The sequence below is a fragment of the Callithrix jacchus genome, chromosome 10 (assembly GCF_049354715.1).
Source record: "Callithrix jacchus isolate 240 chromosome 10, calJac240_pri, whole genome shotgun sequence".
Lineage (NCBI taxonomy): Eukaryota > Metazoa > Chordata > Mammalia > Primates > Cebidae > Callithrix > Callithrix jacchus.
In genome coordinates, this window is record NC_133511.1 from 38,664,878 (window position 1) to 38,692,487 (window position 27,610).

At 35.1% G+C, this 27,610-nt stretch overlaps 1 protein-coding gene across 7 annotated transcripts in view; it reads right to left on the reverse strand.

The window, feature by feature from the left end:
- Positions 1 to 27,610, reverse strand: part of ARHGAP42 (Rho GTPase activating protein 42) — a 316,830-nt gene that overhangs the window by 22,045 nt on the left and 267,175 nt on the right. For all 7 annotated transcript variants that reach the window (XM_035265195.3, XM_054241785.2, XM_002754646.6 and 4 more), the window contains 9 exons: positions 27,263 to 27,302; positions 16,897 to 16,959; positions 15,858 to 15,932; positions 15,068 to 15,152; positions 13,899 to 13,957; positions 10,933 to 11,038; positions 3,305 to 3,464; positions 1,967 to 2,111; positions 89 to 469 (listed from right to left, as the gene is read on the reverse strand). In XM_035265195.3, the coding sequence (XP_035121086.1) occupies positions 89 to 469; positions 1,967 to 2,111; positions 3,305 to 3,464; positions 10,933 to 11,038; positions 13,899 to 13,957; positions 15,068 to 15,152; positions 15,858 to 15,932; positions 16,897 to 16,959; positions 27,263 to 27,302 (1,114 nt within the window). The remainder of the gene's footprint in view (positions 1 to 88; positions 470 to 1,966; positions 2,112 to 3,304; positions 3,465 to 10,932; positions 11,039 to 13,898; positions 13,958 to 15,067; positions 15,153 to 15,857; positions 15,933 to 16,896; positions 16,960 to 27,262; positions 27,303 to 27,610) is intronic.

Consider the following 27,610-nt stretch of genomic DNA (forward strand, 5'->3'; position numbering starts at 1 on the left):
AACTTTATCCCTGCTTAATCATGCTGAGTAATCCAGCAAAAGTGATACTGAGACAATAACATCTTGCACAAGTTCCACTCTGGCTTACCTTCAGCTGCAGAGATGGATCTGAGAGAAGCAGCAGAAGCTCTTTTCAGTTCTGAAAGCCCATAAGGCCCTTTCTTGACTAGGTCTATCGGTGGGGAAACGTCCCCTGGGCTGGTGACCGAAGCAACACTCTGGCTATCTGACTCTGCATCTGTTTTGGCTGCATCTTCTCTAGAACTCGATTCAGGACTAGTTGTCCAGAGACCGAGGCTTTTCTGTCCATTGGAAGATGACGGGGTTGCAATCCAAGGAATCCCTCCAGATTTCTCCCGGGGCTGGCAGGAAGCTGACTTTGTAGTGCTATTTTGTTCAGAGGAATGAGAAGAGAGTGACTCAATGCTCCCCATGGGTGTGCTGTCTGGGCTGCTGCTATAGGAGTCACCTGAGGAATAGGCGGGAGAGAGACAAAAGCAAGTGTAACTATCTATTGATAACGACATCACCAAAACCCTTCTGTTCTCTAACTTACCATGTGTTCTGTGGCCACCTGACCCTACTTAAGTGGTAGGCCCTACCTTTTATGAAGAATTGTCCTCAGTACTGGAGAAAGGCTTTAAAATATTTATTTGAACTCACCGCACGTATTTTTCAATAGTGTTTTAGGAAGATGATATATGTACTTATGAACTATCTACCTTTAGGTAATGACTTTACTTCTTGAAGCCAGAAGTAAAGTGGGATACAAAGTGGGCTGACTTGAATTCAGACAAGATTTATTTATGAAACAGAATTCAGAAGTAAGATAAATAAGATTCCTTCATGACATTACAAGGAATCAATGGCAGGGGGTATAGTAAAGACATATTTCCGCTTTCTTTTACTTTTCCGATCATAGGTGATGAATTCCAAGTTGCAGAGGACTCGGCTTTCTTTCATTCAAAGGCACCATTAAATATCAGTAGTAAATTTCAAGTACCAATTTCAAAGACTTTTTTCCTTTCCAGCTAAGGATATAGAAATGTAAGAAACTGGCTATTTCGCTGGGTTTATTTTCTAATGTTCCTAAAAGCAAGTTACAAGAAAAATCAGATAAAGCGTAACAATACATTCACATATATCCAAATTAAAAATTAGTTAACTACTTTTATTTTTTAAACATTTTCTGGGTACATGGTAGGTATATATATTTATGGAGAATATGGGATATTTTGATACAGGTGTGCAATATGAAATAAGCACATCATGAAAATGGGGTATGCATCTCCTCAGGCATTTATCCTTTGAGTTACAAACAATCCAATTACATTCTTTTAGTTATTTTAATACAATTGTTATTTTAAAACAATTGTATTAAATTGTTTTTGACTATTTTCTATTAAATATTGACTGTGGGCAAGATTGGGGTGGGGGTTATAAAGTAGAATGAGACCCGCCCCACTTTAATGCATGCCAGGGTCTCAAGGTACCACCCACATCAGCTTGGGGCTTGGCTCAGGATTGTAAGTTAATGATAATAAGTGTTGTTTCTTTTTATTTCTTTTCTCTTTCAGACACTGATACCCAAGAGATAATGCTTTAAGAACATAATGTGAAAGTAAGGAAGAAAATGACAGCTTCAATCAGACTTTCTCTTGCTTTCTTCTTTACCACTTTGACAATAGGACAAAACCTGCTACAAAGTAGCACCCAATGTACTTAATCACAGTTGCAGAAAAAAGGGCCTTGAGCAAACTACTTCTTTCCTTTTGTATCAATAATGAATTTGCTTAACCAAGCAACCTTATAGCCACTGACAGAGAATATACAAATGATAAAAGAGGAGGTGTTGGGAAAGAGCATCAGTGAGAACATCTTCTCTTTCTACCTAATTACCAATACAGTGAAGTACAGCTGAATTAAGGAATGAAGAAAGCATCTCACTAAGGTCGTGTGCACTTACTATCGGGTTCAGCCAGGCAAGGAGTATACCTCCCTCTGGGCTTCCTAGATCCTGTAGACAGGCAGATTGCTCGTGTCCTTCGGGATCCAGATCGAGATTGAGGCTGAGGAAGAGGAATGCTTGGGTCTGGAGCAGTATGAAAAATCTACATATAAGAAAAATGGACCAAGGTCAATAAAAGGGTGATATTGCCACTTTCATCATAAAATAAGCTTTGAGAGCTCTTAGTCTTAGAACTATGTGCTACTTAATCAGCTACAAAAAATAAATATCCTAGAGCAATTGTAACTTTTCCATTTATATGGAGTACTATTTCTTTCTCTGGGTTTTCTTTTTCATTCTCTCCCATTCCCCAAAAGTAAAATTTAGAAGATTTTTCAATGATTTTAAGAAACCTTCCAAATATGAATAAATGTCCATGTTAAGACATATTGATTGTTTTTATTGTAATAGTCTCTTTCCGCCTTCATGCTCTGAGAAAATATAAGCTGAGAAGAACGGAAGCTCATTCTGTATAATTCCTCCCGTTGAATGGCTCCTTGCTTCTCAGAAGATGCTGCCTTGCTATTGGCTCTGAGCTGTCCAGGAATGTGAAAAGCTGCAGGTAAGGGTATGAGCAGAGCTATAGGACATAGCCATGGGCTCTTGGGTTGTGAGACAGCTTGTGCTCTTGGATACATACTAAGGGCATGCTTCTGTGGTGCTGGGAAGAGACCCAGGGGAGGAGAGGGGCTTAATCATTCTCTCACAAGGACCAGATTAGAGATATAAGGATTGCAAATTGTTAGACCTTAAATGGCTGAATTTGCTTAAAAATCCAACTAATTCAGCTCTCAAAATTTCCCATTTCCATAGTTATTCCAAGATCTTTTTTTTCCCCCCAAAAAAATTCATCTTAGGGACTAGATATAGAGAAGCCTTCAAGACTGTTCCCTATAGTTTTCCTTTTGTTTAGTTAGAACATTACTTCTAAATAATTAAGAGTTTGATTTCAAAGGGATACAAAGAGAAGGTTAAATAGACCCAGCCACAAAGTGATTTTAAAGTGTTCTCTGTATAGGATTAATAAATTTACTGCACAATGTAAAGAAGAAAACCTTTAGCAGTCAACTATGCAGAAGAAAAGAAAGCCATCTAACTAAAGAATTTTGAGAAGCACTTAACAACAATGAAAGAAAAGTGAATTCCCCATGAAGAAGTAATTTATACAAAACTTACGAGCTTTTTACATTTTATAGGAACAAATGATTGCAATATAAAGCTCAGAGATGATACAAATGCAAAATTTCATTTTAAAAGATATAAAACTTGACACTTCCACATGAAAATGCAGCATACCTTTTCATAGTGCTCTATCAGAATTTCTACCACAATATTCTGAAATTTAATATTCATCATAGCAGCCACAGTTTCCTCCTGTGCTCTCATTAGAGTCGGGCCAAATATGACACCAAGATTTGAGACGGTCATAAGATTTTGTTGGCTGTGAAGTGATACTCTGCAGATAAAGAGCAACAAAAATATCTTAAGTTACATGTTTCAAAATTATGAAATAGTCTCTTCTATAGGATTTGTAGTACAAAAAATATAAAATATGCCATTATAGGCAAATTGTCCTACTTTTAACCACTTCCAATTGGCATTTGGAGTATGGCCTAAAAAGATGTAAATAGTTAACATTAGTTCAAGTAAAACATAATTACAAACAAAACAAAATCCATTAAAGAAAAAAACCCCTAATTTCCTAAATCAAGTGCAATTACCCTAGAAAGATGATCAGCTGTTTGGTATTTTCAATGCTAGTATAATTATTTTGGAACAAACAGTTAAGAGTAGACTGGTGGCAATTATATTCAGACTCACCAAACATATTACTGAGAACCTACTACCAGGAATTTTCATACATATTATTGAATTTAATCTTCCCAGTAAGTCAGATATTCCTATTGTACAAATTTTAAAAAACCTCAGAAGCTCCTAAAGAAACGTGTATTTTGAGGTCACAACAAATTCAGGACAGAGGTGCTGTTTCAATTCAGGTCTCCTGACAGCAAGTCAGTGGGTTCCTTGAGCTCCCCGGATAGATCACTCACCAACACATGCTTCTTTTCTTCCTGCTTCCCTCTCTCCTTCTTCTGTTCCTTCCTCCCCACCTCTCCCACCTGTCCCACCTGTCCCCTCCTCCCTCCCTCCCTCCCTCCCTTCCTTCCTTCCTTTCTTCCATTCAAAACTTCCCTGAGTGCCTCCTTAGTGCTGGGTGCTGTGCTAGGCCAACAGTGAGACAAGACCTGGTAGCACCATTGCTGGCTTGACAATAAAATGAAAAACCTCTGATAACAGTGATCCAAGTGAAGTACTTCTAGCAACTATCAAGGATGACTTTGACTAGTTCAATAATTTATTCTGGAAATTAGATACATTCTTTATAGGAAACCTCATTCGTTTGGCTTATCTTTTAGTTTAATCACTCACTTTTCTATCTTATTCCAAGTCAGGTTATTAGTATAACACAAGGCTATGTTTATGTCTAACTGACCATGTATCACAAAATGTATTCTACAACCAAAAGTGAGATTTTATGGGAATTCCAGGATATTAGACTATCCATGCAACTCCTGACACAGAATAGGAAGAGAAGACTGCCACAATGACTGACATTTTCCTTATGCCATAGAGAACACTAGCTAAGAGAGCATTTAGTTCAAGTGAGAAGAGTTTCATTCCAAGTTTCCTTTTAATATAATCAAATATTATACATTAGTTACTTAATATGTATTAGAAAATCTACTCAGGAAAGTAGTATGTAAATGTAATAAGCCTATCTAGTTTCAAAGCTGGCTCCATCTCTTGGAAGTTGGGTGGGCTCAGTTATGTTATTTAATATCTCTAGGTTTTAGTTTCCTTATCTTTAAATTATATATATAACAACTCATATTGGATTGTTACAATAATTAAATGAAATAATAAATTAAATTATATATGATCTCAAGATAATATTCTCCCCTGAAACTAAATTAGCATTAGGGACTTTTGCTAAAATGTCATAGTTCCTACAATGTAAATAAAGTGGAATACAGTTAATATTAAGCTTATTAGGAATAAACTTGGGAATCTCAAAACCTTGGTTTAGAAAAGGTGGGTTGATGACTACATTGCACAGAAGATGGATTATTTTGATAACTGATTTCCTTTTTACTGTATTTTTCCTTCTGCTGGGTTACTCAATTGATACAGACTCCCACCACTCACCATTTCAGTAGGTTGTATAACTTATTCCCTCAATTCACGTAGGGAGCTGATACCCATCTGCTATCTTCTGGAACATCTCCCTTTCTTTTATTTAACGAGGAAATGTATATCAGGATCTGCCCATTTGAATTGTTTCAACTGAATGAAAAACTGAAAAGGCCCTCACTGGGAATTTGGCCTCTGCAACCCAGAGAATTCTCTGCCTCCAACTAGCCACACACCTATGGTGGATGGCTTTACCTGAGGTGCATGCAGCAGGCCAAGAATATTGGCACCACAATCTCCCTCAATTTAGGGCTACCTCCTTCACCCAGTGCCAGGAGCAATGGGTCAAAGATTTTGGCCTGGGGAGTGTACTCCCTAAGAACAGAAAACTCTGAGACTCTTGCGAAACTGTAAAAAATAACTAGGGAAAGAAACAGTCAAAAAGAGCCCTCTTAGCATCATAACAAATCTCAAAGACTGTTTTTTTTTTTTTAAAGTGACCCTGCAAGGAGCCTGAATTTAACTGGATGTGCTCCAGTGTGTTGTCGAAAACAACAGAGCAATCTCCCAGCAGTTAGTGAAAACTAACAAGCTGGGTATGTTACTAAATGAAGCAGACAGCTTTATAGATCAGCTAAGGAAACAAACAGAACTCTGCTGAAATTACTGTTACCCCTGGATGACTGTGGTCATGTCTAAGGCTGCATTCTCTGAAAAGAAAATAGAAGACGCTTCACACTGAGGGGGAAATAGACTTTATTAAAATAGTTCACTAAAGAGACTAAATAAATAGGCTGGGCACAGTGGCTCAAACCTGTAATCTCAGCACTTTGGGAGGCCGAGGCAGATCACCTGAGGTCAGGAGTTCGAGACCAGCCTGACCAACATGGTGAAACTTTACCTCTACTAAAAATACAAAATTAGCCAGGTATGGGGGCAGGTGCCTGTAATCCCAGCTACCTGGGAGACTGAAGCAGAATTGCTTGGACCTGGGAGGCAGAGGTTGCAGTGAGCCGAGATCATGCCACTGTACTCCAGCCTGGGTGACAGAGGGAGACTCCGTCTCAAAAAGAAGAAGGTAAAAAAAAAACAAAAAACAAAAAAACAAGTTAACAACAACAAATGCAACAGAGGATCAGTATTAGTATCCAGAGTTACTGTAAAAGAGTAGCTAAAATGCCATGTCTTCAACCAAAAATTATGACAATGTAAAGAAACAGGAAAGTGTGACTCATGCACCAGGAAAAAAGTGGATAACAAAAACTGCCTGTAAGCAGGCCCAAATGTCAGATTTAACAGAGAAAGACTTCAAAGAAGTCATTTTAGATATATACAAAGTCCTCAAGAAAACCATGTCTAAAAAAAGTATGGGCGTGTGATGGCAATGTTTCATCAAATGGAGAATATCAATAATAAGAGAGTATTTCAAAAATAAGAACCAAATGGAAAATGAAGTTTAAATGTACAATAGCTGAAATAAAAAATTCATTACTGTGGTTCAACACTAAATTTGACCTGGCAGAAGAGTAAATCAGTAAACCTGAAGTATCAATAGAGATTATGTAATCTGAGGAATGGAGAGAAAGAAAAAAAATGAAGACAGATCATCAGACAAAAACTGTGTGACATTATAAAGCACACCGATAAATGTATTATGGGAATACCAGAAGCAGAGGAAAGAGAGAAGTAGAAAAAAATATTCAAAGATGCAGTGGCTGAAAATTTTCCAAATTTGATTAAAAACATTAATCTGCATATCCAAGAAGTTCAACAAACTCCAAGTAGAAAAATTACAAAGATATCCACAGCAAGACAGATCACAGGAAAAGTATTGAAAGCCAAAGAAAAAAAGAAAATTCTGAAAGTAGTCAGAGAAAGTCTTATTGGGGTCTACAAGGAACCCCAATAAGTTTATCAACTGATTTCTCAGTAGAAACAATAAAGGCTAGAAGGCAGAGGGATGGCATATTCAAAATGCTTAAAGAAAAAAAGTCTGATAGCTAAGAATCTTTTATCTAGCAAAACTAACCTACAAAAAGGAAGGTAAAATAAAAGCATTCCCAAGTGAACAAAAATTGTTAGCAGATCCACATTACAAAAAAATATTAAAGGATATTCTTCAGGCTGAAAGCAAGTTGACCTTAGACTATAATTCAAGTGCATACGTAAAAGCAAAAAAAAAAAAAAAAAAAAAAAAAAAAAGATAGGTAATTATGTAATTAAAAGAGTATAAATACATATTTCTTCTCCTTCATTTCTTGATTTAAAATGCAATTTTAATAATATGTATGTATTAATAATTATATTGTTGGGCCCATAACATATAAAAATATAATATATTTGACAATAATAGCACAAAAGGAAAAGTATGAGAGCAAAGCTGTATTGGAGTAAGAAAATAAAATGGTAAATAAGAAGGTTAATAAACATATAAAATTCTACAACTATACTTGCTCCTCTTTCTTCCCTCAACTTCATTAAGAGGCATAAAATTATATAAACCATTATAACAACTGGTTGTTGGGATGTAACATATTATATATCTATATATAATATGTTAATTATATTGTTAATTATAGCACAAAAAAAGAAAATAGAGCTATGTAAAAATAATGTTTCTATAGCTCACATGAATTAAGTTAGTACATTCTGATAAGATGTATATGATAAGCTCTAGAAAATCTACTAGGACAAGCAATAAAGTTGAAACTGAACAGCAAAGACAACATGAAGCATACAGGGAACAAACAAAAAAGGTAGACATAGGTCCAACCACATCAATAATAACATTAAATGTAAATGGATTAAACAATACAATCAAAAGTCAGAGATTATCAAACTGAATTAAAAAACAATAAGATCCAACTATATGCATTCTACAGTAGATATACATTAGATTCAGAAATTAAAAGGATGGAAGATGTATCATGCAAACAGTAACCAAATTAAAGCTAGAAGAACTGTATCAATATCATACAAAACAGATTTTAAATCTATGTAAAATATATTTTAAAACAAAGACATGCTATTAGAGATAAAGATAAAATATAATAAATGGGTCAATCTAACAGGAATATATAACAATTATAAACATACATATACACACACATATATATAATAGCTAATAACAGAATACTAAAATACATGAAGCAAACTCATGCGCTTCTGAGAGGGCTTTCCAAACAGAGAACCCGTTTAGTTTCACATTTGCACTGAGTAAGGATTATTGGTCACCTGAATCTTACTGAATTAAAATCATCTTAAATAAAGGGGCAAATTTAATACCACTAACAAAGAACCATGTGTAAAATGAAAAGGCTTTCATTTAGGATCAATCAACTTTCACTTTTTCATTTACATACAAAAGAAATTCCATAACAATTTTCTAAAATGTTATATCTCCTAATGAATAGACAAGTCCACCCACAATACATTGTTTTTTTGTAATTTAAGAAATAACACTTTTAAATATTTAAATTATTTGAGAATCAAGGAAAACACCACAGACAGCCTTTGTTTTCAAGACAAACAGAAAGACTCTCAGGAAGAAAGCAATGATTTATACCGTTTTTCAGAGTTAATGGAAATTCAGAATCAGTTCTTTATTCTTTGGAATCCCAATCCAGGTTGATTGTCTTAATTTTTTTTTCAGCCATAAAAGGCTGCCAAGGATCAAGAGTGTTATTTATTGTTTGCTGTTTTTATAAGTAAGTCTGTGGTGATATGAATGCACATTCCACAGCTGCTGTTTGGTGAGCAGGGCTTGATCTTTTTTAAGCTCGAGAAAGAAGGCAGGAATGGTGGGGAAGGATGGGCAAAATAATTTAAGTATTCCTTAGTGGCCAGATACTCTCCTGTGCTATTCCCTATGCCAAAACCACACACAGTCACGTTAAGGGTGCAGCTTGTATTAATCTAGTATTCTGGATAATTAAGCAAACACATTTTATGTGACACACGTGGATTTTAAAAGGAAATTTTCAAAGTGTTTGCTAAAAAATTAGTTTGGAGACCAGCAAGAAAATGTCTAATAAATTGTGTAGATTTCATGAAGAGCTCACATAACTCAAAACTAAGACTGACCAACAACAGCAAGTCTTGTGTTCATTAGCAAAAGTAAGTGATGCTATGGGTCAATAATTAATGATGAACTTTAAGTGATGTTGATCTTAGTATATTTCCTTTTTATTTTAAATAGTGGTGGTAGTAATGGGTATGTGGGGAAGATTTATTATATTATCTAAAAGCCTGCAAGTTGGGATGAGATTTATGAATATGTTTATGTAGCAGTACAGAATGAGTATCCTTTATCCAAAGTGCTTGAGAACAGGATGAGTATCCCTTATCCAAAGTTTTTTTTTCAGATTTTCAAATATCTGCATTATATTTACCAGTTGAGCATCCCAAATCCAAAAAGTTCCAATTATAACTGAGCATCATCTCAGTACTCCAAAAGTTGTAGATTTTGGAGCATTTTGAATTTCTGATTTTTAGACTTGGGATCCTCAAGTTATATTTCCAATGTATATGGCTCAAATGAGCACATATTGAGTTAGTACTTATAACAAGGAATGAAGGATTAATCATTTTATTTAAATCATGGTACTCATAAAAATGGGAAATATCCCTATTAAATACTAAATAATGCTACAGGAAATTCTTAAGTAAGTTTAAAACTGGATTTAGATGTTTGTTTCCAGCAGCATGGCCAACTCACTTTGGGCTTCAATATGTATTTGTTGCTCTCTCTGTATCTTTCAATTTCTAGAGAGAGAAAGAGTAGACAGATACAATATTTATAATGTTTAATTGTGCACGTCAACTGGGCTGGGCTATGATACCCAGATATTTGGCCGAAGATTATCTTAGATGTTTTTGTGAAGGTACTCTTTTCAGACGACATTATCATTTAAGTGAGTAGAGTTTAAGTAGAGTAGATTACCTTCCATAATGTGAGTGGGCCTCATCTAATCAGTTGAAGGTCTTAAGAGAAAAAACTGAGTTCCCTGAGTAAGAAGGAATTCTGTCTCAAGATTGCCTTTGGATTCAAGCTTCAATATCAACTCTTCCCTGGGCCTGTATCCTGCCAGCCTGCCCTGCAGATTTCAGACATATTAGCCTCCATAATCATGTGAACCAATTCCTTAAAATCAGCTAAACTATCTCTTCATATATTTATATAAAAAATATATGTACACACATAAACACACAAACTATTGCTTTTGTTTCTGCAAATAATTCTGGGTAATATAATATCTACAAAGAGATATTTTCAAGTATATGAATAAACTAGCAGCAAAGTTAGAAAAATCTCACGAGATCAAGCAAAATTGTGAATATATGGAGGGAATCTACCAGTTAAGTGTCAGTTTGACCTAGGTGAACCTATTGACTTTGATAGTATAGAGCACTGGTTTTCAAACTCATTGCTTATGAGCCTAAAATAATTGGGAGGGGAAAAAAAACTATATACTCCTTCATTTTTAAATTGACACATATAATTGTTTCATCACTAGCTTAACAATTGCAAAGGATAATTATTTGCATAATTATATGCAATAAACACATAGGTACACACACTCATATAGAAATATCTGAAAAACAAACTGCCATACTATTTTTAAGCAAATTCAATGAACTCTAATTATAATAGCAATGGTATAACATCATCACACACTTTAAAAAGGCAGATGAACAGTAAGTTAAATGAACAATATAAGTTAGAGAATTACTTGACCAGATGCTTTATTAAGATGTCCAGCATCTCTCTGTTCTTTTCCGGCAATTTGTGCACCAATGCATGTACAGCCTCCACCCTGTAGTTTTGGTCATCAGATTCTGTTACATAAAAAAGGTTGCAAATGTTCAAGTTTTAATTGCATTAAAATGGGCATGTAAACATTAGTAATCTAATCACAATGACCACCCCTACCCCTCATGCCTCATAAGCATTGCTTCATATAGTACTGTCATTATAATTCTTTATGGCTTGTAGAAGTTAAGTAATTTGTCCATGATCATGAAGTTAGAAAGTAGAGAAGCCAAAGAAGCCCAGTTCTATTGATTCCACACAGGTGCTCTTCACCAATGAACTGTATACTTTGATATAGCCATAACTCATCAACCCACTCGGGGAGAGTCAAACTTTTAGAAATATGAATGATCACAGCACTTGCTGTAGACTGCCTAACGTGCCAGTCACTAGAGGATGTATTAGCCCATTGATATGGTTTGGCTGTGTTCCCACCCAAATCTCATCGTGAATTGTAGTTTCCATAATCCCCAAGTGTTGTGGGAGGGAACTAGTGGTAGGTAACGGGATCATGGAGGCAGTTATCCTATGCTGTTCTTGTGATAGTGAGTAAGTTCTCATGAGATCTGATGGTTTTATAAGGGGCTTTCCCCCCTTTCCTCAGCACTTGTCTCTCCTGCCGCCATGTGAAGAGGCACCTTCTGCCATGATTCCAACTTTCCTGAGTCCTTCCCAGCCATGCAGAACTGTGAGTCAAGTAAATTTCTTTTTCTTATAAATTACCCAGTCTTGGATATTCTTTCAAATCAGTGTGAGAACGGAGTAATACATCCATAGAAAGCTCCTAGGGATTCAACCCAGTGTGAAGAGATCAAATCCCACATTCCTCCCCTTAACTTATAAAGACAATATAGAAACTGTTTTGAAATGTTAGCATTATTACATAAACATAAGCCAAATAGATTTTAAGCACATACTGACAATGATAACTGTAAATGTAAGAAATCATCTATGACAAGTGTAGTCTGCTAAGTAAAAGCTAAGATGTTGACATGTCTGCTAGAGAAATGTCTATCATTTCAGAACAAGAAAGCTATTTAACATTCTCTTACTATAGCAAATAAATTCTGGGGTGATTGCCCACTGTACCAAATTCTTTCTCCAGAAATTACCTTGACTCATAGGATTTACATTATGGAAATACTATTTCATCTGGGCCCAGCTATTTAGACATGGGGTGAGTAGAGAGCCTGACTCAGGCTAAACATGAGGTTTCACCTAGCAAGTGGAATGGAGACATCAAAACTCTGATCTTTCTGCTGGATATATGAAAAGGCAAATTATGTAAAAGCCGAAGTGATCAAATGTACTCCAAGAAAATCTGACCAGGAAGGAAAGTGAGAATGATAAAAATACAGCAGAGAACAAAGCTGAGAGACCGCCCCAGAAAGAGTGAGTAGAGAAATGTCAAATCCCAGCTAGGCAGTTTCTGGTTGCAGGCTCCTGGAAGCGCTGTCCTCTCAGTTCTGTCAAGGAATCCACTGAAATACCTCTTAGGATCTAAATAACTTCCCCTTTATACTGAGCTGGAATTTTGCTGCTTGAAACAAAATAACCTAATTTTCTTAACTTAGCATCTAGTAAATATAGCTATTTTAGGTCCAGACAAAAGATGAATTCTTATAAGAATATATTTTAAATATCATGGTCATGAATAATATCATAATAATATCATCATCATTTTCCACAGAAGCAAATGGAGAAAGTTTTGTGACCAAAAACTTGTACTAAAACAGTAAGTTCACTGAGCCATTTTAGCCAAGTAGCTCAAATTTCATTTGTTATAAAGCAAAGTGTCTGTATGAAAGGGTTCTGGGCTGAGTAAAAAAAAACAAAAAACAAACAGAAAACTGGCTTGCAGACTTGATTTTGCCATGAATTTATGAGAGTCATTGTACATGTTACTGGCCCACTCTGGGTACTGATTTCCTAGTTCATAGAATAAGAGGTCAGATTATGTATTTTCTCCAGTCCTGTCTGTCTTACAAAGATTTCTATGAAGAGAAGACAGAGTGGAGAGCTTCAAGAGAAAACTAAATAGTATAGTTTTATATGAGATCATGTAGTCAGTCATAATTGCTGGATTGAGAACCAAGGTCATTCAACTTTATCTGACACTTTTATCAGCACACATTTCCTGTGACATTACAACGTGTGCAAATAAACTAATGCAACTAATTTCTTCCTTGGATTGTGAAAATAATCTAGTTGCAGTAACACCTCATACATCTTAACAAGGAAATGCCAGCTCTTAATTGTTACAAGTTGCTGCAATGGGCTCAGATAGTACCTGGCACTTCAGTCTCAATGGTTTACAAATACATGTTACTAAGTTCTCAAATTACATATGTCAACTATCCCTGCTAATATTTTAAATTGATCTATCTATTCATATCACATGATGGCAGTCACAGATCTAAACAAATGACAAAAAAGTGATCATCACAAATAAAATATGGGAAAGAGGGGATTGATAGAAGCACGTTTTTCCTGCCAAAAATATTTGGCTCACCTCCAGATTGAGAATCTAGCACATAAGCATGTGCAGCCATGTAACTCTCTGTACATATTTGGAGTCCTGCTTCATTGCTCTTATAAGAAACTGATATTTGTCATTCCGGTAAAATAAAATTAGAATAATTCCTCATGGTTCTTTCTAATCACAAGACTATTATGCAATGAGGTCTTACTAAGTGTCAAAATATTTCAGTTAATTCTGCAATTTCTTACTGGCTTCTTAAGACATTATAAACTGCTAAATATCAGATTAACAACTTTTAAAGCAATATTTGAAAAAAATCTTCACTAGCTGATACTAGTAATATATGCCTAAGGCAGCATAAAACTGCATCAATTATAATGCATATGTGATCCAAGTATACTTACTAACAGCAATGATAAAATCTTTGTGCAACTTGTAAGTCATCAGTGGTTCTGCAAGGCACCTACAAGGAAGTGAAGCACATGTTAGAATGGTAGTATCTATTTTATCCTCTAAACTTTAAGTGTTTCTTTAAGAATTAGGTGATTAATATTCATCAATTAAAAATAAAATAAAATAAAACAGTATATAAATAAGTAAATAAAAAAGAATTGGGTGATTTTTCAGTATTATAGAGTTCCAGTAGTAGGGCTACAGACAGACCTAAAATGCAGACCTCAAAGACACCAATGCCCCTCAGTACTTCTTTCCATGACTGTACTAAGAGAAGAGACTGGGAGACACTTTTTTCAGTGTAAGAATTACCTTATCACAGGAACAAATAAGTGAACAATAGTTAAAAAACAAGGGAGGCCAAGGCGGGTGGATCGCGAAGTCAAGAGATTGAAACCATCCTGGTCAACTTGGTGAAACCCCGTCTCTACTAAAAATCCAAAAAATTAGCTGGACATGGTGGCACGTGCCTGTAATCCCAGCTACTCAGGAGGCTGAGGCAGGAGAATTGCCTGAACCCAGGAGGCAGAGGTTGCGATGAGCCAAGATCGCGCCATTGCACTCCAGCCTGGGTAACAAGAGCGAAACTCCGTCTCAAAGAAAAAGAAAAAGAAAAAAAAACAAAAACAAAAACAAAAACACAACTTTCCGTTCCAATTTTCTATTTTAAAAAAATACATGAAAATCCCGGCCAGGAGCGGTGGCTCACGCCTGTAATCCCAGCACTTTGGGAGGCCGAGGCGGGTGGATCACGAGGTCAAGAGATCGAGACCATCCTGGTCAACATGGTGAAACCCCGTCTCTACTAAAAATACAAAAAAATTAGCTGGGCACGTGCTAAAAAAAAATACATGAAAATCTCATATACAAACTTCATATGAAACAACAAATACTAATTCAGTACTCAAAATATTATATACCTTTTTAAATTATTATTGAAAAAAATCAAGTACAAGTTCCTGAAAACTAAATGTAAATGTTACCATGTTGTGCTATTTTACCTTATGTGAGGGAACTGAGCTACCGAGTGAAGTTTCTGGAAGCAGGTTCCATAAAGTGGTTAGTATCCAACGGGTGAGTCAGATTGCACCCAGAGTACCAGGAGTTAAACCCTCCTCACCTGAGGTAGTTTTTCAGCCCACTCGTTATTGTCTTATTGTCCCACAGTTCAATATCAATATCAATATCAGGAGGGGATTTAGGAGCTGGAAAGAATAAAAACAAGATGTTTTAAATTGTGCAATTCAAAATATTCCTTATGCAATTATGAAAATGGACACAAACGTAAGTAGGTCAAAAGAGAGAGGTATTAATTTCTTAGAATGCCAAGAGTTAACTTTAGGATTGTTGTTTGTGTGAATTGATAAAAAGCTGGCACTAAACCTCAAAGATATGTCTTGTGGCATAAATCTCCCAAATCAAATTATTGCTAATTGCTAACATGACAGAGCACTTGCCATGTGCCCAGCATGCTTCTAAGTGCTTTCCAGAGACTAACATACTCAATCCTCATAACTCTTAAGAGCCAGGCACCATTATGATCACTATTTTTATAAATAAGGAGGCTGAGACACAAGGATGTTAACCAAATTACCCAAGGTCACAAAACCTCCGAGCGGCTGAGCTAGGATTCCAAATGACTCTAGCTAGCATCCATGTATCTTACTGTATCTCTAGCTTACCAAAGGACACTTGGGAGAAAAAAAAATACAATATTATAAAAATGCACCTTCAAATTCTGATTGTTCATCTATTATAAATGAGCATTAAAAACTGAATACAAATATGAACTTAAAATAGCATTTGAAAATATTCAAAGACAAGTACTAATCTATATCCAAAGGCTACAGTTTAGATTACCTATAAGATCATAAAAATTATGTAAGTAAGTTGCTTCATCCAAAACTTACAAAATATGGTATTCATGAGTTTTTGAACTTTGGAGTTCACTCCTCCTATTCGATAGAGGCCTAAAATGGTGATACCTAATGGGAAGGAAAATCACAAGAAAATGGCTTGAGAAACAGCTTGGCAAGTACAGAGTGTTAAAAACTCAAGACATACGCTTAACAAAATTTGAAAGCTACTTATCCAATTTTGCAATCTAACTTTAGCAAACCTACCCTGGAAATACCTATTAGACTTATATTTCCCAGAGCAGACACTGAACAGTGACTTGAAAATCTTTGAAGATTTTCAAAGTAGCAAAGTGTAGCTGCCTATTCACCATGATCTGAATATTTAAAAAGCACTGGAGATGGGAAGGGTTGATCAGTATTCCTCATCTTCTGTTTTTCCAGAGTCATGGAGTCCTCCTGTATATTGAAAAGTCCTATGGCATTTATATCTTCATTTTAGAGATGAGGAAACAGATTCAGACAATTCAAAACAACCACTTAACTTCTCAAGACGTTGAAGTAGCAGCACTTAAAATTTAAATGTAAGTTTATGAAACTCCAAAGCCCAATATGAATTTTGCTTTAGCCAACTTTTCCTGACAGTGAGTCTAACATTTAAGGGAAGTGAAATTCAAGACAGTGGTGATGATTAGACTGAAGAAACGTGCCAAAATTGTTTTCACTCCCTTCATTCCGCAAAATAGGGAAGGAAGGGAGTGAAGACAAGCTCCTTAGGAATCTTACCTCCTCAATGCTTGGGAGAAAAAAAAAATCAAAGAGGTGCTTGTGATAATAAATAATGCACAGTTTATCAATAAGAAGTACAGTGAGGCAATATTAGAAGTTGAGAGACAAGTATGCCTAAAGCATGATTTTTAGTTAACTGAAGCTCAAGATATAGCTATTTGTATACTGATACATACATTTACATCACTCTTAAAATTTATCGCATGTTAAATGACTAAATACATCTTCATTTTCTACTCTGAGAGCTTTCTGTGTCAAAATGAGACACATGACAGGAATGCTATACCTATCAGGCAACACTGACCTCTTGTTTCCACAGCTTGAATGCATTTTCTCACAAAGTTAAACCCTGCTTCATTCAAATACACTGAAAATAAGAGAGAAATCACATTAGGTGTTTATGTTGAACTTACATCCCCACTTCAGCTGGCTCTGTTCACTGTGCCTTTATGACTCAACAGTAGTGAGGCTTTTACTGAGTTTTTCAAATATTCTGGTTACAGGGTGACTTTTTATTTTCTGGTAGAAGTAGAGGAGGGAACTTCACGCTCACAGTTATTATACCAACCTGCTAACATCCTTCACAGAAAATATATTACATTGATCTTACATACTTTTCCTAAAACTAGCATTATTCCTTTACTATGTGTGTTTTTTCAGATGACAGAAGCAAATGCAATAAGAATAAATCCTTATTATGTGTTGAAATTTGTATTACAAAGCCTTTCACATGTCCTTTCCCATGATTCTCAAAACATTATGAGGTAGAGAAAAGGCTCTGCAGTTTTAAGATGATTCCCTGAGGTGCTAAAAACCTCTGCTTTCTGTTCTAAGCTCTCCAGGTGGTATTCTAACTCGGGTCTGGATTCCAAGCTCCATGTTCTAATTTTCATTTTGCTACCATATTTAAAATGATTCAACACATGCATTGTCAGTCACTAAACATCTCTAAAAGGTCCTAGGATTACGAAATTGCAATTATTTTTATTGTTTTTCGGCTATATTTTCTTTGGATCAATTCTAATTATAATTTTAAAGGGTTTGGGGGCCAGATCAAATTAGATTACTTATTTAAAGAGAAAGTATTTATTTAAAAAATACCAACTGACACCCAGAGGAAAAACTCAAAATTTTTTGAACCATGATAGAAATTTTCATCACATGTGGTAGAGACATGATTTTAAAAACATCTTCAAATAATAAATGAAGAAAATTCAAACCAATAAAAATTTAAAATTGACTCTCATTTAAAGACAGATTAAACACATTCTTTTAACTCAAAATAGATCCCCAGACAAAAAATATATATCAAAAATTATGATAAAAATCAAGAGAGGGTAACAGCAACAAACTAAAAACGGAAAAAATCCCAGGCACACCAAGCCCAGGAAGCTGAACTAAGTGACAGAAATGCCTGAAAAATCTGTGCCTAACAATGGAACTAGAGGTACTACCATGAAGGGATATTTATTATGTGTTGTCAGGTGAAAAAAGTAATCGACAGGACAATAAGGCCTATTTTCTCAAAATGTAAAAATTTGAGGGTATGTATAACTCTTCTATTTTCCTAAGAAAAAAACTCCATAAAAATATATGCAAACTGTTGGTGAGGAGAAAGAGGAAAGAAGACAGAAACTGTCATTTTTAATTCACTAGGCAATTGGGGATTGATATTTTGAAAAAAAATATATGTATGTATTTAGTACTTTAAAAATAACTTCAAAACTCTAGAAACAAAAATGTCAAAACTAAAATATGTATTGCCATCAATGGGAACCGGCTCATTTATTTCTTTGTACCCAGTGTCCTAGGTCAGGAGAACAGAACTCAGTGAACACTTTGAATGAACTCAACATAGAAAAATGAATGGCCACGGCATCTCACTAGAGAGCAGCTGATGACCTACCTACATGAGAGTGAAGCTTTGCTTAGGTATCAAAGAGAGACTACTTGTTCCAATAACCCCAAATACCTAGCATAACACTAAGCATTCACGTATTTTTAAATACTTCTTGAATATAGGAAACAGGTAAGATGGAAAAGTGAGAAATCATTTAATTTTCAGTTTTAACAACAACAAAAACAGACAAAAAATATAACCCTAGGTAAAAACAAGACACTAGCATTTTTGTATCAATTAAAACTGCAAGTTCCTGATATTTAAAATGTTTGGTACTAGAGGTCACATTGTTCCGCTTTTCAATAAAAGGATGTATTAAGGGAGAATGACAATCATTTAAAAAAACAAAATTTCAATAGAACTTCCTTTCTGAAAAAATAAATAAAGACAGCTGTGACATATAAAACCGAATTTCCTCTTAAGTATTCACTTTGAGAAAAATAAGTAATAACCAGGCTGTATCTCAAAGTATACTGGGATATTTGGCAGCAATATTCCCGTCTTTTCTAATAAACTGATGTCACAAGCTCATCACAGAGAATAAAATCTTACTGACAGTCAGTCTAACTGCAATGTTATTCTACAGATGCTGCTGTTCTGACATATTCCATGGATCCTGTACTTAGCTCTCATGTGTGTAAATACAACATTATCAATCAATTCAGAGATGTGGAAGAATATACTGTGTTGGCAAAAAAACAAAAAAAACACAACCCATGAAGTTCTGTTTCTTTTGCTCATCCTTTGCTTTGACTGAAAGAGTAGTTTCATGGTGCAGAGACAGCATCCAGCTTTGTGTAAAGCCAGGCAACCGTAGGCCAGTTCTCAGCTCTAGTATCACTTCTGTATGTCTGAGGTGAAGAAAATGTCACTAATATTTTATAAACTCAAGTGCCTTCATTTACGAAATGAGGGAAGTAACAATATCTAAGTTAAACAGTTGTAGTAAGATGAAGACAAACCGAATGAAACACTAAAGACTGCCTAACAATGGAACAAGCCTAATTCAATGCTAGTGGGTTTTTTCCATCTGCACCTAACTGTGCATCACTGCCCTGTGAAGGAAAACATAAGAAGAAATTATAAAAGAAGACAGTCATCCAGTTCTAACTAGATGAGAGGGCAGTAGTTACTGTTCCACTTACTAGCTCTGTTACTGGGCATGGTTTTAATGTCTCTGTGCCTCAGTTTCCTCTCCTACAAAATAAAAATAGTATCTTCTTCACAGCACTATTTAAAGATGAAGTAGGTTAACATCTGCAAAGCTCCTAGAACAGTGTATGCTTAGACTATAGCAAGTGCTATAGAGTGTTGGCTATTATCATTATCATTATTATTGACTGGAGAAAATGCAAATCTCTGCTTATGTAAATTTTGTGAATAAGTCATTCTTCCCACATGGGTAAAATCACTGGGGATTAAGGGACTGTCAACCACAAGTGTTTTTCAAACAAGCATATATCACTTTGTCACTTATTTTTAAAATATTTGTGGATACAGCAATGATCTGTTTCTTCAAATAGACATAGATGAGGCATACACCAGGTAGGCCCTGTGAACCTAGTCACTGAAAAAATAATAAGTTGGATATTAAGAAATGTCCGTATGTGCTCATTATACTTCAATAAATACAATGAAAAAAATATCCTCTCACTAGAGCTGAACAGACTATAGCAGACCGATATCAATGTTCATCCATATTTGTTGTCTTTCCCTGCAAGATTATATTTCTCAGCACCCTTGAAGCCAAGCTTGGTCATGTGAAATGCACTAACAATGAAATATGAACAGAAGTGGCATGTGTCTTTACCCAGCAGACACTAAGAGCTGGTATGTGGCCTGCAATTTTCTTTTTCCCTTAGCTCGAGATCAGCAATGATACAAAAGGAGGCTTCTCTATCAACTTAAGTTCCAGAGTGAAAACAATGTTAAGAGAGTCACCGTTTACCTATATGGACATGTACAATAAAGAACAAATGAACCTTTACTGTCTTCGGTCTCTGAGATTTGAGGATCATCTATCACCAAGCATTACCTGGTCAGTTCTGATTTCATTATGTATAACTTAATTCACTGTGTCAAAACTCACTGAAATAAAGGCAATCACACACAATTAACTTTTCCTCCCTTAACTGGAATATATCCCTTTTGACTACTGACTTGTTAATTCACATAACAAAGACAGCAAAGGGCAGCAGTGGCAGTGCCCATTCATGGCTGCTTGCAAAGCACTGTAGCCAGTGCCTTCACTTGAGCAACAAGCAACTTCTGCTGAGGTCTGAGGGGACAAGATGGCTAAAATAGTTTGTTTTCCAATGACTGTGGATGATGCAGTCACAGGGATTGTCATTTCTGAGGGAAGTCAGTGACAAATACATTCTGTAATGGAAAATGAGCAATCTTGGAAAGCCATGAGGGGTTACTATACTTAATGCCTCAGTGCTAATGAGAATCAACTAAAACGGGGTCCTCTTAACACCCAAAAACCAAACCAAAGAACAAAAAAACAAAAAATACCTGGGAACTCTTTAGTATTCAAATGTCAATGGAAAGAGTTATTACTAAATCAAATTGCACCATTAAAAGGGCTGACAATTAATGATAATTCTTTTTCTGTGGAGGACAAGGTACTCCTGGGGCAATAGCACAGAGACGAGGGGAAGTATCCTACACAGTAGAAATATGGATTGCTGATCAGAGCTCAATACTTGGCCCAAAGCAGGCAGCCAATAAAAGTTTATTGATTGATGGCTTGCTAGTTACTGGTTTGTACCAGGATTGCTCAAGTACATTCTCTGTTGGCTTCTATAAGGGTTAGTTTATCATCTTACATGAGCTACATCTGTGAACACTTGTCCAGTCCCAGACTTTACCCCAGCCCTGTATCTCTTCCATTTTAGAGAGAACCAGAGGGATACCGAGAATACAACCATTATCAAATTTTATAATATTATAATTGGAATTTTATAATATTAATGATACTTGGACTTCATGAGTGAGGGTAGAGCAGAAGACAGACTGAATGAACTTAATATATTCAATCAAAGTTAAATCTAAACCTTATTTTTTTCCCTCTGTAAACTGTTCAGGGATAAAGGTTTTATTGAAACCTGAAAAAAAGTTTCCATAAGGCAGTTTAGCAGCACAAAAGCTATTAATCTCAACAGAATTCAAACAGCCATGAGGAAAGGAAAAAGAATAGTCTTCCACAGAGCTAACAAAGCAAAAGTCCTTGTACCTTAGTATGTCCTTATAGATGTAATCTACTTGGCCTTACAGTACATTCTCAGGGTTGACATAGCAAAGCAACACTTGTCTTTAATTTTCAATTCAATTTGCTGATCTCCTGTTTCAGATCAAAACGTCCCTTATCACAGATAACTAATATCAAGCTATATGTTAAATGAAATTTTTAAAAAGTCAATACATTTATCAATGTTCATGATACCTACTGGACCTTTTCTCTTCTCCTTAAGGATGAGCAGTTAACTTTCCATATAGCCCAGGCCCAAATTGTTTTTTAATCCTGCTCTGCCCATGAAGAGCACTTGAGCTATGACAATCTTGCTAGGTCTCTGTGATAAAAACAAAACTGTAACTGATCAAAGATCAAGGGATGATGTGTTGAAGATGGTTGCTAACCTAGGGATGTCTGAGAACTTCCAGAACTAAACTATCTAGTTTAGTTAGTTTAGTTAGGTAAACTTCATACCACAGTATGAAGCTCAAGAACATTCACGATAGATGGCAACTGCATAGAATGAGGAGGAGCAGAAAAAGCTTATTACTGTGGAGAATATATCCACAGGTAAACTTGGGGAAAGTCACTGAAACATACGGGCAGAAATTTAGAGCTGCTGGGAAATTTCAAGATTATCTTCTGTTTCAATCCCTTCAATTTTGTACATAAGGACTGAACATTAGGTGACTTTGTCATTACACATATAAATTCTGACATTTATTAGCAGAAACATCAATTGAAAAGAACTTCCCTTTTCTTATTCAGAGTACCTGGAGTAGAGGAGGTGCACAATGGAATATTGTTGAATTGATTGCATGAGAGAATGAGATCTAATTGCCTTTTCTTTCACAATGCTCACTTTCTCCAGACCCAGGGTTGAAGGACCAGCTAAGAAACCATCACACAAAACTCATGTTTGAATGAGAACAAGGCTTAGGGAACCAGTAGAAAATGTCAGAGAAAGAAAGCCTAAAGAAATGTTAACTGCCTTTGCCTCTGTTAATGACTGATCCCAATGTCCTGGGGCAGGAAAGGTATGTCATAAAATACAGTTTGTTCCCGTTAAGTATGTATTCGAAAATGGCAGAACTATGGAAAACATATGGGTGAGCTACTTTTTACAAAATTCCCCAGTGATGTGACTTGAGGACTAGTTTAGTGCTAATCTTAATTGAATGGCATGTGTTTGAGGACTAGCTTGGTTTAAATGTTAATTAAATGGCAACTGTTTAATATTGATGATAGATGTTAGCACTGCCAAAATAAATTCACTCCCAAAGTCTTACAATTTCAAGGATATTGCTGCATATTTTACAACCAGAAAAGTATTTGTAAATTCAATACCCTGTACTTGACCAATATTTTGGTTTTTTATTTGATGTTTTTTTCATAAAGGTGATTCAAGCTTTCCTTATCTGTTGAATCATACAAGTCTCATTTATGGCATCCATACTTTGAAAATGGTAAATTAAGAGTAACTATTAATACAAGGTAGGAAGACTTTTGCATGTTAGTCTTATAAAGAGTAGCATGAAACTACAGTCAAAGCATAGTTTTATTTTTCATTTCATGGAATTTGTTCTCTGTAAATTCATAGTATGGTCCTATTTTAGAACACTAGATGTTTCTTACACTGTTGCTTGTAGGATTTTCAGTGAAGACATGGATACTACAGTCACTTCTAAATGGTATGCAAAACAAACTTTTACCTAAGTTTTATATTTTACCATCTTAAACTTCATTATCTTCAGCAGTTCAAAACACAAACAGATATTATGCAAAACTGAGTTTCCAAAGGAGAACAAGAGTATTTTAGAATAAGTGGAAGCCATCTGAATTATAGAGGATATAAACGAGCACTCTTCAAAATGGCCGGTGAATTAGGGCTGATATGGTTTCCAGTACCAATTACAGGAGAAGTTACATACTGAAACTGATGCAATGCTACTTTTAGAGGAGTCAAACATCAACTAAAAAGGAATACAAGATCTCAAGAACAGGATGATGTACAAAAAAAATTGTTAGAGGGGCTGACAAAAAGAAAGATATAAACTGATTTAAACACTTAACACAATGAGCTCACATGACTTATTCGTGTGAGAACTTCACAATCACTGACACACAAATTTACCCAAGACATAAAATTCTGGACACACCTCTGAGAAGAAAACATGACCCTGTTCTTAGGTTAACAGTACCATGTGCTTTTCTATGGAATATGGTAGAGCTTTCAGATATATACTTTGAGTCAATTAAATAACCAGAAAGTGATGAGACACATAATAAAACAGAAAAGAAGCACAATTGTAGCCTGGGCAAGAGACTCAGAGTTCTATTAATAAATTTTGGTCTTTAATGTAATAGGTTACCTCAAATTTTATGTAAAAAATAAGATTCTGAGAGGCAGAAAATCACTCCAACCAGTTTGAAAGGTACCTCACTGCATGTTGGATTAAAGAATGTTTAGGAAGCCTCAATCAGGGCTGGACGTGGTGGGTCATGCCTCTAATCCCAGCACTTTGAGAGGCCAAGGGGCATGGATCACCTGAGGTCAGAAGTTTGAGACCAGCCCAATCTCTACTAAAAACACAAAAATTAGCTGGGCATGGTGGCATTTGCCTGTAATCCCAGCTACTCGGGAAACTGGGGTAGGAGAATAGCTTGAATGCAGGAGTTGGAGGTTGCAGTGAGCTGATATCCTGCCACTGAACTCCAGCCTGGGCAACAGAGTGAGACTCCAACTCAAAAAAAAAAAAAAAAAAAAAACCAAAAAACAGAAGAAGCCTCACTCAGGTGAATTAGCAACACCACAATGTCCACCCCAGAGCTCCTGGCAGCTAAGTTCTAATTGTGTCCAGTCCTGTGCCTTTGAGCCAGAGTTTCTCTTATTGGTAGAACCTGCCATAGTCTTGACTTTTCAATAGAGTGGTGATTCTACTTGGGTGAGCAAATTTGAATTACCATGTGTGTGACAGCTAAAAATAAGTGTAATTTTTAAATAAGCTTAGTTTATACAAAAGTAGCAAGACCTTTAGAAATCACTATTCAATTTTGTATTTATTTAGAATGTTTGCAATACTTAATTTTAACATAATACTCTGCATTTATAAAGTGATTTATTAGATTTAAAAAGTTGCTAGGTGTTGAAGATTATATTTGTCAGGATCACAAATCTGTTTAATTTGGGCGACTTTGAGAGAATAAAATTTACTATTTTGTCATAAGTTGATATGTCTAAAGAAACCTGACCAATTAAATGAACAAATGACAGAATTCTATCAGGTTTATGGAAAGAAAATAAAGTAAAAATGGCTTAGTTTTAAAAATTAGTGCAATTATAAATAAGATCTGCATATTGATTAAGAACAAGCTTCAAGTAAAACTGGCTGAATATAAAATACTAAAACTAAAACTTAACAACAAAGTTTAAGATTCATAACTTTAAGCACTAGAGTAGAAGTTTGTAACATTTTTTCTATGACCAAGAATCTTCCCATGGGTAATAAAAGCCTACTAGTACTAATGAGAATAATAACAGCAGATCTGTGTTCATCACATGTCTCAGGGAAGGCCTGTAATGACCACCATGGAGAGGAGATGGGTTCTGTCACAAGGGGCTGAGCACTGGGTAAGAAACTAATTCACCGTACTAAAAGCCAGAATGTGAGAAATGATATAAACATATGCATTATAGGAGCACTATTTTTCTGAAACACACACCATTTTATTATTATAATTGAAGGCACAGTGATGTTTCCAGTGGCTGATACTGCAGGATACCTATTTCCAGAAGAATGATTCTGTACTGCATAAAGATTCAGACTCCCTCTCCAACATGAGTATATTAGTTTTGGTGGTGCGTTAATTAAGCATCAGTATATTCTGATCAACTTCACTAGGCCACCATTCAGAAGCCCTTATACTTAACACTGTATATAGGTGCAATTGTTTTGTAAGAAAGATTTGTCCTTGTGTAATTTAAATTTGAAAGGACTAACCTTACAGTGGATATCAACAACCAAACTAATGTTAGAAAATACATTTCACACTCTTCTCAAATGAAATTTATACAGCAGATTACTTTTTAGGTGATTATTTAGAGTGAATATTCAGTACATCCAAAACTCTCACCATTTGGTTAATGTATCTGTGATTAGAAAAAAGTAGGCAATAAAGGATTTTATACTAATCACTTTCCTTCATTCCAGTAAGGAAGTAAAGGCAAGAATTAAAAATGAAAATAATTTTTAAAAATATTATTTATAAATAATTTTAAAATTGTAAGTTATTTATTATTGAAAGATCTTTTACATCATGTATTTTCTTTTGATAATTTCTGAAGTTAATCACTAGAAAGCATTTAATTCAGATAAAATTATAGGCTTTTTATACATTCAATATTTATAACTTTCAAATGAGTTTTTTCCTAGCTTTTATTTATTCCATTGTAACTTGTATTTCCACAGCAATATAAATGTCAGGGTCGGCCAGGTGCAGTGGTTCATGCCTGTAATTCTAGCACTTTGGAGACCAAACTGGGAGGGTTGCTTGGGGCCAATAGTTAGAGACCAGCCTGGACAAGAAAATGAGACCCCCATCTCTATTAAAAAAATAAAAATAAATAACAAAAATAAATGTCAGGGTTATTGAGTTTGTTTGAAAAATAAATTTAGAAGTCATAAGACAAAATCCACTGCATTACGTAAAAGTTGGAATTGCTTTCAAAGTTAAACACATAACCCTAAAAACAATTACACAAATTAATTTTAATTATCAAATAAAATGACTTTGTAAAGCTCTTAGGAAAATACCCTAAACCAACCGCAGATAAAAGGTAGCAAGAAGTTGGCAGGTAATTAAAGAGGATTCAGAACACAATAAAAAACATATAAACTGTGTTTATAAAGAATGACTACATAACAATGATTCAGTAATAATATACTAATAACATCTTTTTCTACATATATCATGTATAATGACAAGGTCCTTATACTTTACAGTCTTGGTCACTATCTACCTAAACCAGCAAGAAGTGTTTCGGTCTTCAGTCTTGTACTTCTAAGAAAACTAGAGCAGAGAAAATAAGACAAAGAAGCTCTCTATGTTTTATATATTTATATAGATATAGATATATAAATATGCTATTATATATAATTATATATTTGTTAACACAATTATATATTTGTATAATTATATATCATAGTTATTAACATATAATTATATATTTATATATAATAAAATATAATTATCTAGGTAAATAATTGTGCTAAATATCAACTTTCTCAAATGTCTATCAGAGATAAAGCACGGCATGTAAATAAACACCAAGAAATAAAAATTAACTTCTGTTTCTGTAATACCAGTAGTTTGTGGTTTTAACATGAGAAACTTTTTAAATAAAAATTTCAAATTTGCTGTACCATGAGATCAATGGTATTATACTATTTCACCGGAATACTTACAATCACATGTTTTTGTGTTAAAAACGACTATATGACAAAATTTTAAATAACTATTAAAAGGACTTACTTTCTTCTTTCTTGCTTATAATGGCAGGCAGAGTGTAAATCTAAAAAACAAAGGATGTCCATCAATTACTTCCAGTTAATGACCCAGCACAAAAGATTAACAAAGTGATATCTTGTATACTAATATACAAAAAGAGTGCCTTGGATTCCAAGGTCCTACAACACTGTGTCCACTATCAACCAACTTCCTTTCTGTGGTTCAGCTACCCTCACTTCCCACTCCTTTTCCATCCACAGCTGTCTGCCCTGGACAAGGTTCTACCTTCATCTGATTTATGCATCTTACTCTCTTCACCAGTATGATGCATAATGTGCCTTTTCTCAGAAAGTATCTCATAATGGATTTCAC